This window comes from Marmota flaviventris, chromosome 10 (assembly GCF_047511675.1).
Source record: "Marmota flaviventris isolate mMarFla1 chromosome 10, mMarFla1.hap1, whole genome shotgun sequence".
Classification (NCBI taxonomy): domain Eukaryota; kingdom Metazoa; phylum Chordata; class Mammalia; order Rodentia; family Sciuridae; genus Marmota; species Marmota flaviventris.
Genome location: NC_092507.1, coordinates 237,112 through 247,398, shown reverse-complemented (window position 1 = coordinate 247,398; position 10,287 = coordinate 237,112). Strand labels below are relative to the sequence as shown.

Here is a 10,287-nt window from a genome sequence, read left to right as displayed (position 1 = left end):
CCACACCTGGGGGGCCACCTTGTCCCCACACTGCACAGCACTGTGCTCATCCACACACTGGGCTCCTCACCAAAAAGAGCCTGGAGCCCCAGCTCTCAGTGCAAGGCCACCTAAGGGAGCTGGAAGCCTGTGTCCCCACCATGAAGCCCAGCAGGGTGCTGCCAGGCTGTAGGGCTGGCAGTTGGGGAGGACAGACATGGCCCTTCTTTTAAAGTTTCCAAACTTTATTTCACGGTGCTCGACAAGACACATACTGGAGTTAGTAAGGACACACCAGGGCAGTTTCCTGCACCCCCCACCCCCAGCAGAGGATGGCCAGGCTGCCAACTCCACCACCGTTGTCTGGTCTTACTCCCAAGAGGACTGGGAAGGGCATCCAGGCAGGGAGTGGGGGGTGGACGTGGCAGTTTAAGGCATTTCTGACTCTGTGGCCACCTCTGCCACCCCTGCACCTACACTTTGGTCTTGCTCAGACACTGGCTAGACCCCAGTCACTTTCAGATAATCACTTCTCATACTGGCCCTGATGAGGATGCTTAAATGCTCTGGAGTCAGGACAGGAAAGATAACAGTTCTTCTGCTTTGGGCACCAAATAAAACCAATGGTCCAAGAACATGTTTGGTGGCCAGGCCTGGACATCCATCACTCTAGCAGAGGATACAGGCAACAGAGGTCAACCACATCATGCACAGTGGCCCATTCCCTCTCAGGGGCTGCTCACAGGGCCTGGAGTGTGTGTGTGGGGGCCAGGTCCATGGCAGAATATGACATCAATGGTAACGTCATTTCTAAGTCACAGTATTGGCACAGGAGTCCTGGGGTCCAGGCTGGCCTGGGGCAAGGCTACCCACAGCACAAAGGAAGAAACAGCAGCTTAAGTAAGGACCAAGAACGGTCCCATGGGGGTGCTCTGTGGAAGGGCCCCCTCAAGCCTTGGCAACCCCCTCCTGCTCTGGGACAACAGGCTTCGTCAAATGCAGCCAGGGTGAGGTCGGGGAGCAGGGTCTGCCAGTGGACCAGGTACAGGAGGGAAGGGAGGGGGCGGACACACGGGGACACACAGTGCAAAGGGCTGGTGTGGTGCCCGAGGCAAAGGGGCACGTCCTGAAGCTGCCACACCACCCCTGGGAGCCTCTTGATACCAGTCTGTCTCTGCAGCACAGCTGCCTGGACGGAAGGGAGGACAGGCCAGCAGTCCCTCTGGCCAACACACAGGCAAGAAAATCATATCAAAAAGCAACAGTTTACAAAAATAGAAAATAATTACAGTAGGGTGGGCAGATGGGGGTGCTGCGCCGGTGTCCGTTTAGGAGGCTGGGCAGGGCCGCAGCTCTGGCTTGGAGAGGGCATCCTCCAGCAGGTGCAGTGGACGCTGGCCTACCACCACATCCCGGAGGCAGCCCACAAAACCTGTTCCATAGGCCTTTGGCAGGGCCTGGCCCACAGGCAGCTTCTGCAGGCCCCCTACAGGACAGACAGCAGGAGATCAGACAGCTGTGGCTAGGTGATGCTGATGGGCAGAGGGCCACCACTGCCCAGGGAACAGGTGGGTAGTAGCCATGCCCACCCTTAGGACCCTGTCCTCTGGCCTTGTGCCTGGGGCCCAGATGGGAGAGGACGCAGATGGACAGATGGAGTCTGTCCCTTAGATACACTGAGGCCCTTGGATGACCCCTGGCCTGACCTCTCTCGAGCACTCACCGAGCCAAAGAGCTCCATCTGTGTCCAGTTGTGTGGCACCCAGTGGGGAGGAACCAGTCACAGGGGCCTCATTGCCCACCTGAAGGGAACCTTCTCTCTGCTCCCTGAGGGTGCAGGTGGGGCAAGATTATCAGGGGTCCCTCCCCACCTCCTCCAGATCAGAGCCCCCCCTCCATGCCTTAGAGCTGCTACAGGCTGGGCCCACACCAGGGTCACCCTGGAGCCCAGGATGGTGGCAGTAATAAGCCTCCTGCCACAACTGCTTCTCCTGCATCTTCTTGTCCTTCCTTCCTCTCCTCCCCACGACAGTGACCCTGGGTCAGGCAGTTGGTGACAAGGAGTGGCTGGGAAAGTGCAGGCACTGCCTGCTATTCTTAGGGGGCCCCACTGACCTGTGAGCCCTGACTCGCAACCAGCGGTTGGTGTTGACCCTCACGGTGGAGCGCAGCACCACGGGCTGAGAGCCCAGGTCATAGGCCAGCTGAAGGTGTCCATCCACAATGGCTAGCGCCATGTAGTCTGCACGCTCGGTGGCCTTGCCACTCCACAGCACCAGCCCCTGCGTAGCTTCAGTGCGCAAGCTCAGCTCAAAGTGGTTGGTCTGCAGTGCTTTCTCGCTGGAGGGTGAAGGGGTGGGTCAGGCCTCCAGGAAGGCAGCAGGGTGGATGGGGAAGGCAGGAGGGCAGAGCCTGGACTTCACAGGCCATGGGGGCTGGGGGCTGGGTGAGGGAAACACCAGCGGTGGGCGGAGGAGAGACAGACAGATGGAGGGACTGGCCGAGGTGATCAGAGATCGAGGATGACAGGCAGGCACACCGTGGGGTGACAGCCACTCTGCCCCTCAGGCACTGCCACATGCTCACCTGTTTAGGGCCCCAGAATCCGGAGTTTCGGGGCTTAGAAACAGGAAGAGAGGGAAGCAGTGAGCCAGGGACAGACAGGCCAAGCACAGGCCCAAGTCCCATTTCCAGCACTGGGAAAAGCAAGCATACACCTGGACACGCGTGGCCCTGGGCCCCACTGATGACCCACCAGAGAGCCATAGAAGTGACATGTGTGCAACACGCGTGTGCAGACACAGCTGGTGGCATGGCCCAAGCTAGTGCAGAGTTCAAGGAATGAGACGTGAAGGGCAGATGGAAGCAGAGGGCTCATCTGCCTGGGGGTGGCCCTGATGCCCCAGCACACATGCATGTGCACAGAACACGGACACACAAGCAAAGACACGCTCATACACACGTGAACTCACACACGATTCTGCACACAGACACAGGCACACACAGGAACACCTTTACTCACACATACAGATATGTCTAAGTGTGTGCACGCACACACAGGCACAGGCACAAGCACACACTCACGCCGGCCTGGGGTAGGGTGGTGGCTGCAGGGTGGATGAGGCACGTGTCCTGGGAGGGGGTACCATTTCCCAGGGAAGAAGCTGAGCCTCACACAGCACTAAAGGCCCTAACCCCCACCTCCATCCAGGAGGGACATTCTGCCCTTCGAGGGGCTCAGGACTGTGCTGTGGCAGGGTCAGGGAAGCACAGATGGGCATGGATGAGTGGAAGGTGCAGGTGGGGGCCGAGGGGCTACTTACACTGGGATCTCATTGGTCAGTTCGCTTGGAAACAAAGAGACAGAGAGGTGAGAAGGCAGGAGGGGGAGGAGGGGTGGACACTGGGGCTTCCCGCCTGGTCAGAGCATGGTGTCCTGCCTTGTGTGGTGTGTACAGACAGGACCAGACAGACAGCGGAGGGTGCACGAGGTGCCGGCTCCTGGGCGATGCATTACCTCTCGGTCACAGCATTGAGGTACTCGATGTAGGTCCTCCCATCGAAGGCCAGTGCCTCAAGGTCCCCTGCCGACTTCTCAACCAGCCCTGGGAGACAGGCAGCGTGAGGTGGGCTGCAGGTGCAGGCCTGCAGCCCTGGCCCAGCCACAGGTGCTCACCCTTCTCGCAGTGTAGCCCCGAGAAGCCCGTGGGGCACAGGCATGTGTAGGTGGCTTCCTTTGGGAGACACAAGGCGCCGTGGAGGCAGGGGTGGCCTGAGGCCTGGGTACAAGGGTGGTCTGCAAAGGATGAGACGTCCACCGCCTGCACCACGTGCTCCTGGGTCAACAGCTGGCGGCCTCCCAAGGAGACCTGCAGGGCACAGGGTGAGAGCCTGTGTCTCAGCAGCTGCGCCCTCCCTGCCCTGCAGTCAGCCCGGGGCAGCCCCTCCTCCCCCCGCCGTGGAGAGCCCTGGCAGGAGGGCCCCACCCCATGCCTCGCACCAGCTGAATGGCACCGTCGAAGCCAGAGGATGCTGCAGCTGCCCGGGCAAGCTTGCTGAAGTCGGGGGCACCCCCGATGTAGAGTGGTTCCTTCAAATTGAGCATGGTATGCGGCACCTGCAGAAGGCGCTGGATGAGGGTGTGCAGGGCCTACCCACTAGGCAGGGGCAGGTCTGAGTCCCAGACCAGGGTGCCCAACTGCCTGACACCCACACCCCAGCCCCTAGCTAACTAGCAGGCAGCATTAACCACACAGAGATGGTGGACAGGGGCCTTAATGGGGAGGAGCTACTCTAGGGTGGTGTCAGACAATGAGCAGTATGAGCAGCAGACAATACCTTGCGGGATTTCTGACATCCGGAGAGCATGGGGGTGCAGAGTAAGAGCCAGAGAGCAGGGCAGAGAGGAGACAGACCAGGCACAGGACAGACGAGAGAAAAGAGTTCTGTAAGAACTGTCATGGGGGCTGCCAAGCCCCCAGGAGGAGGAGGAGGAGGAGGCGTAGGAGCAGGGCAGGGTGGGGGGACACTTGGGCCCTCCTCACACCTCAGACACTCACCGGGGACTCTCCCAGCACGCGGGGCCCATCACCCACGCGCAGGGCACCCTTACGGCCGTTTCTCTCCACCAAGACCCTAATCCAAGAGCCCAGGGCTATGGGTTCCTTGCTCCTGTGAGGAAGAGGCTGAGTGAGCAGGCTGTGGCTCTGCCTACCCATTGAGTGACAATGTCAGGAGCCCCAACCTTACCCCTGTCCAGGCCCAGGCCTCCAGGCCCTCCCTGTGGGCAGCCCAGGACAGAGCCCACAGCCCTCATGCTTGCCCACCTGATGACTGCTGCCCCTTTGCCCAGGTCATAGCGGAATTCCAGGTGCTGGTCACGCAGAGCCAGTGACACGAAGTCCCCTTTGCCATCTGTCTTTTGCCCATTGTACAGGAGCAAACCACTGGGTCCTCGGGCCAAGAACACCACCTCGAGGGCCATCTTCTCCCTGGGTCACGTGGGTCAGGGTGTCTCACTGCCCCTTCCCTACAGGCTGCCTCCCCTCCCCTGCCTCACCTACCCTACTGACCCCAGGTCTCTTTCGAAGGTGTGCAAGCCTCTCAGCTCCAGGTAGGAAAAGCCATGGAAGTCCGCCAGGAAGGGCTGGGCACGACCATCCATCTCAGACACTGCAGAGGGAGGACAGGGCTCACTCAGGCTGTGTACCCCACTGTCCGGCCTAACTCGACTGAAACCCACAGGACCCAAATCCCAACTCTTCCTGGACCCGAAGATCGGGCCACAATGCAAACTGAACATTTGACCCTGACTTCTTGTCCCCTCCTGACAGCCTGGTTCCCCTACCTGTCTGGCAGAGAGTGCCTCTACGTCCCGCGGGGCACTCGCACTCGGCCCCACCCTTGGGCAGCACGCGGCAGGGGGCTGCACCGTGGCAGGGGTTTGGCTGGCAGGGGCTCTTCTCTTCCGCACAGGTTGGGCCTGGAGGGAGACAGAGCTGAGTCCAAGAAGGCAGGCCCCCTGACACCTGGTTCCTAGCCCTCACCCGATCCCCGCCTGCCCTCACCAAAGCGGCCAGGTGGACACTGGCAGTGAAACATGTCGTCTCCCAGGGCCTGGCATGGTGCCCCACCATGGCAGGGGCTGGGCACGCAGGGGTGCTCTCCACACTCTCCCACCCCGGAGCTGCGGGACACAAGCCCCTGCCAGGGGCCCAGCTCCAGGCGCTGATTGTTGACATCCAGCAGGCGGATGCAGCCCTTCAGGCCCACGCCCACGGAGGTCCGCTCATGGGCCCTGCCACCAGGAAGGGGTCAGAGTAAGCTCAGCAGAGGCCTCCTTCTCGCGGCCAGAGTCACAGGGGTACAGTTAGGGCCAGAAGTCAGAGCTGCTCCATCCCATCACCCTGGAGACCAAGCGGCCAGCCCCACAAAGAGGACCCACCAAAGGGTGGGGCCGAGGTTAAGGGTCAGGACTGGAGGTAAGGGTCAGCCCAGGCCCTCCTCACTCTGGCCCCAAAGGTCAGCCACCCAGACGGGACAGGGAAGGGCCAGGAGCCCCAGCTGAGCTCAGGGTCCTAGCCACACCCACACCACCCTTCTGATCCCATTTGCTATCCAACGGAGGTCGCTCTGGTGGAGTCCCAGGTCAAGATCAAGGTCAGAGACCCAGTTTGAGGCACGCTCCACCCTCTTGCTCACACGTCAGCCTGGTCCTCTGGGACTCCGCCCACAAAGAGGTCGGTATCTAGGTTGAGGCCATCTGTGCCACTGGGGCTCTCGCCCAGAACTGGGGTCTCGCCATCCACAGACAGCGTGCCTTGGCGCCAATGCCGTGACAGTTCTAGGCGGTGCCACCGGCCTGGTTCCACAGGTACTGAGCTGGTCAGTATGGCTGGTCCAGAACCTGTGTCAAACCTGGAGACCCAAGCAGGTGCTTAGAGCACTGGCGAGGCTCCATCCACAGTCTGGTCAGGAAGCACCCACAAATTCCTCCCTGGAAGGCCCTGGCCCCGCCCACCCGCCAGACATGCAGGAGGCCCTCTGGGCACCTGAGCTGAACGCGCCCACCCAGCAGCGCCAGTGCCAGGAAGTCCTTGCCACGTGCGTTGCCATTGTATAGCAGCAGTCCCTGAGGCTCCAGGGATCGGAATTCCAGCGCCAGGCGCAGCGTGTGATAGGCACGGAGGGTGGGGAAGGCCAGAAAGGAGGCACCCCCAAAGGCAGGAACAGAGACAGAGGGGCGTAGCACTGCAGGGGATAGGGAGGGTGAGCTGGCAGAGTACCCAAGACCCAGCCCCTACCACCTCCTGCCGGTGGCTTATCTCTGCCCTCCCTCCTTGCCCCCATCAGCCTCCCTGTCCTTCCAGAGAGGTGGACAAAAGCGCCTACCGTCCTCACAGAAGGTGCCTCCCCTGCCTGCCAGGCAGCTGCAGGTGAAGCCCCTGCCAGAGTCCTGGTCCTGGCAGGTCCCCCCATGCAGGCAGGGCTGAGAATCACAGGACCTTGGGTGCTGCTTGGGACTGGGGAGCAAAGGCCAGTGTCCAGCCACATGGCCGGGAGCTGTGGTGGGGGGCCGGTGTGTGTGTGGGGGGGCCGTGGTCCTTCCAATGGGCCTGCTGGTGTGACTGGGGTGGACCCGAGGGGTCACGGAGGAAGGTGGCTGGCCCACAGTGGTAGCTCTGGCTGTGGCCACTGCAGCGGTGGCTCCTGTGGTGGCTCCCATGAAGAATGCAGGAAACCAGTCTGCGGGGCAGGGAGTGGTCAGGGTCTGCCAGGAGCAGGGGGCGGGGCGGTGGAGGATGGGAACAGACAAGGAGGCCTGGCCTGGTGCTCACCAAAGTCCATGAACCGCACGTGCTCTTGCAGAGGCCTCCTCACCACCAGGGCCCGGCGCCGGGAGGCCTGGATCTGCCGAAGCAGGGCCCGGCCCACATCAGGTGCCCTGAAGGCTGTGGCTGGGGAAGAGGGGGTACTGAGCACGGCCTGGCCCTGTGCAGCCCCTACCCATCACCTCCTGGGAGAGACTTAGCGCGGGGGTCTCACTGGGGTCAAAGTGCACATCCACAGTGGCACGGACTGATCTGCCAGGCCCCAGGTCCCGCAGGTGGACACTCCGGAAGTCCTTTTTGACGTCTGAGTTCCGGAAAAGGTCGTCCAGCTGTGGGCAGGGAGTGAGTGAGGATACTGGGCACCGCCCAACCCACTGAAATCGGTCCCCTGACTGTGGGGTTCCTGCCCTGGCCTCCTCTGGGTCTGACCTGGGAGGACGCCCCCACTTACCGTGCTCTCGATGCTCCTGGCTGTCTCCCCAAACAGCTCTGACTTGGGGTCGGCCATTTCGGGTGTGTAGAACAGCTCTTGCCCCTCGACCCCCTCCAGCTCCAGCACGCCCTGGTACGCCTTGGTGGCTGTGGGAGAAGGGGCGGTGAGGCCCTGCCTGGCACCCGCCGGGTGCAGGCCCCTGGAGCAAGCCACGCAGGGTACAGGGGCAGGTGGATGTTAGTCAGATGGTCATGAGGTTAGTGGGGACCCCAGGGCAGGGCTGGCGTCAGTTACCAGGCAGACTCCTCAGAGCAGTTGCCCCAGGCTTGCTTGCAAGGAGAGAGACGGGTTAGGTACACGGTCCTGGGCACGCACATGTGTTAGGGCTGAGACCACATGTGTGCACACGGGTGCCGGATCCCCAAGATCTCATACGCATTTGAGACCAAAGACCATAAAACCTGGACCCACCTGCTGCCGGCGGGTAGGAGCAGCACTCATGGCTGCCCAGGCTGCTCCTCAAGCTCCACCTGCCCTGCCACCCACTCACCAGGACAGTTGGAGCCCTCTGCGTCCAGTGAAGGTGTCTTGCCATCCGAACAGCAGCCCAAAGGTGAGTTGTAGCAGGAGGCTCTCTCAATGGGTGGTCCATGTGTCACCACGCTGCTGTCCATGGAGAGTTCCAGTCCTAGGGATGCGCAGTCTGAGTCCAGCCACAGGTGGGAGCCTCTCTGGGCCCTGCCCCAACAAGCCCCTGCTCACTCCCCAGGCCTGTCCCATGTCCCCGAGCCCCTGCTCACCTCCCAGGCCCGCCCCACACCCCAGAGCCCCTGCTCACCCCAGGCCCACCCCACATCCCCAAGCCCCTGCTCACCCCAGGCCCACCCCACATCCCCAAGCCCCTGCTCACCCCAGGCCCACCCCACACCCCCAAGCCCCTGCTCACCCCAGGCCCGCCCCACATCCCCAAGCCCCTGCTCACCCCAGGTCCGCCCCACACCCCCGAGCCCCTGCTCACCCCAGGCCCGCCCCACACCCCCGAGCCCCTGCTCACCCCAGGCCCACCCACGTCCCCGAGCCCCTGCTCACCCCAGGCCCACCACACATCCCCAAGCCCCTGCTCACCCCAGGCCCACCCACGTCCCCGAGCCCCTGCTCACCCCAGGCCCACCCCACATCCCCGAGCCCCTGCTCACCCCAGGCCCACCCACGTCCCCGAGCCCCTGCTCACCCCAGGCCCACCCACGTCCCCGAGCCCCTGCTCACCCCCAGAACCCCCCCCACTGGCCTCCTGGTCCCCACTTAGTTCCTCATCGCCACTCCCATCAGTGCTGCCAGATTCTCCAAAGGCAGACGCGGAGAGACTGGCTGCAGTGGAGGTTTCTGTGGGGGGCATGGTCAGCGCGGGCCGAGCTGTGGTCTTGGGGATGCTGGCTGTGGTCCGAGGTCGTAAGGTGGGTGGAGGGGTGGGCCGGCTCTGGGGGGTACTGCTGGGAGCCAGGGGGAGGGCACTGGGTGGAGGCAGCAGAGGCTCGCTTGGCAAGTGCCCCGGGGCTGTCGTGGCCCTGGATGTTGGGTGAGCGCCAGGAACAGCAGCCTCTGCAAGGAGAGGGAAGCTGGGGCTGGAGTCGGGGCAGGGCAAGGCCCTCCTGTCAGTGCTGGGTGGTGGCTCCCAGACCCTACCCTGGCACGGGCCGAGGCTCTGGGTGAAGATGTCCAAGCCCTGGCGGCAGGCGATGGTCTTCAGTTGGCACTCGCTGCCGTAGGTGATGCCATCTGATCCACAGACCTGAGGCGCAAGGCAGGGGCACTCAGGCGGTTCCCCCACCCACTGCCCTTCACACTCTCCACCCTCACCTGGCTCACCTTGGTGGCACTGGCCTCTGGGCAGGTGAGGGCTGGGCAGACGCAGTGGGCAGAACCTGCCTCTTCCACACAGGAAGCGCCAAACTCACAGTGCATCTCCGCACAGGTCACCGGTGCCGAAGGATCTGGGGTGGACACAGAAACCCCACCAGCTCAGGCTGTCCCTCTGTACAGCAAACCCCAGGCCAGCCCAGATCTTGTCCTCACCTGCCTCACAGCCGGTGGGGCCCAGGGTGTGGCCATCAGGACACTGCCCACACTTGGGACCAGCGACGCCTGGCTTACAGGAACACAGCCCAGTCATCTGCTCACAGTCATCCCGCACGGCACCCCGGGGGTCACAGCTGCAGGCTGCGGGGAGGGGAGCCTGAGTCTGTACCTAGACAGTCTTCTCCACCTGCTGCAGAGCCTGCCGGGTGCAGCTCAGGCCAGGGCCTGAGCACAGTGATGGGGGTGGACAGGCAGGAGTAACTGACTGGCAGCCAGCCCTGGGGCCCTGTCACTCACGAGTACAGCCGCTCCGGCTGTCAGTGACAATGCCACGGAAGTTCCAGAAACCAGGCTCACATCGGTCGCACTTGAGGCCGCCCACACCTGGCCGGCAAGAGCACTGGCCTGTGGCTGGGTCACAGGTGCCTCCGTAGGAGCCGTGCGGGTTGCACTGGCAAGTGCCTGCAA

At 62.8% G+C, this 10,287-nt stretch overlaps 1 protein-coding gene across 7 annotated transcripts in view; it reads right to left on the bottom strand.

The window, feature by feature from the left end:
- Positions 1 to 209: 209 nt before the first annotated feature.
- Agrn (agrin) overlaps positions 210 to 10,287 on the bottom strand; it is a 31,538-nt gene continuing 21,460 nt past the window's right edge. For 2 of the 7 annotated variants that reach the window (XM_071617227.1, XM_071617229.1), the window contains 24 exons: positions 10,117 to 10,281; positions 9,817 to 9,960; positions 9,610 to 9,734; positions 9,427 to 9,532; positions 9,010 to 9,342; positions 8,294 to 8,431; positions 7,762 to 7,889; positions 7,525 to 7,639; positions 7,317 to 7,436; positions 6,871 to 7,224; positions 6,531 to 6,729; positions 6,181 to 6,396; positions 5,547 to 5,776; positions 5,327 to 5,461; positions 5,052 to 5,151; positions 4,806 to 4,970; positions 4,539 to 4,650; positions 4,318 to 4,329; positions 3,980 to 4,096; positions 3,656 to 3,848; positions 3,497 to 3,584; positions 2,095 to 2,319; positions 1,703 to 1,806; positions 210 to 1,465 (listed from right to left, as the gene is read on the bottom strand). In XM_071617227.1, coding sequence (XP_071473328.1) covers positions 1,308 to 1,465; positions 1,703 to 1,806; positions 2,095 to 2,319; positions 3,497 to 3,584; positions 3,656 to 3,848; positions 3,980 to 4,096; positions 4,318 to 4,329; positions 4,539 to 4,650; positions 4,806 to 4,970; positions 5,052 to 5,151; positions 5,327 to 5,461; positions 5,547 to 5,776; positions 6,181 to 6,396; positions 6,531 to 6,729; positions 6,871 to 7,224; positions 7,317 to 7,436; positions 7,525 to 7,639; positions 7,762 to 7,889; positions 8,294 to 8,431; positions 9,010 to 9,342; positions 9,427 to 9,532; positions 9,610 to 9,734; positions 9,817 to 9,960; positions 10,117 to 10,281 — 3,782 coding nt within the window. In that variant the 3' untranslated portion in view covers positions 210 to 1,307. Of the gene's footprint in view, positions 1,466 to 1,702; positions 1,807 to 2,094; positions 2,320 to 2,565; positions 2,599 to 3,496; positions 3,585 to 3,655; positions 3,849 to 3,979; positions 4,097 to 4,317; positions 4,330 to 4,538; positions 4,651 to 4,805; positions 4,971 to 5,042; positions 5,152 to 5,326; positions 5,462 to 5,546; positions 5,777 to 6,180; positions 6,397 to 6,530; positions 6,730 to 6,870; positions 7,225 to 7,316; positions 7,437 to 7,524; positions 7,640 to 7,761; positions 7,890 to 8,293; positions 8,432 to 9,009; positions 9,343 to 9,426; positions 9,533 to 9,609; positions 9,735 to 9,816; positions 9,961 to 10,116; positions 10,282 to 10,287 lie in introns of all 7 variants that reach the window. The other 5 variants (XM_071617222.1, XM_071617223.1, XM_071617225.1 and 2 more) reach the window with 5 other exon arrangements.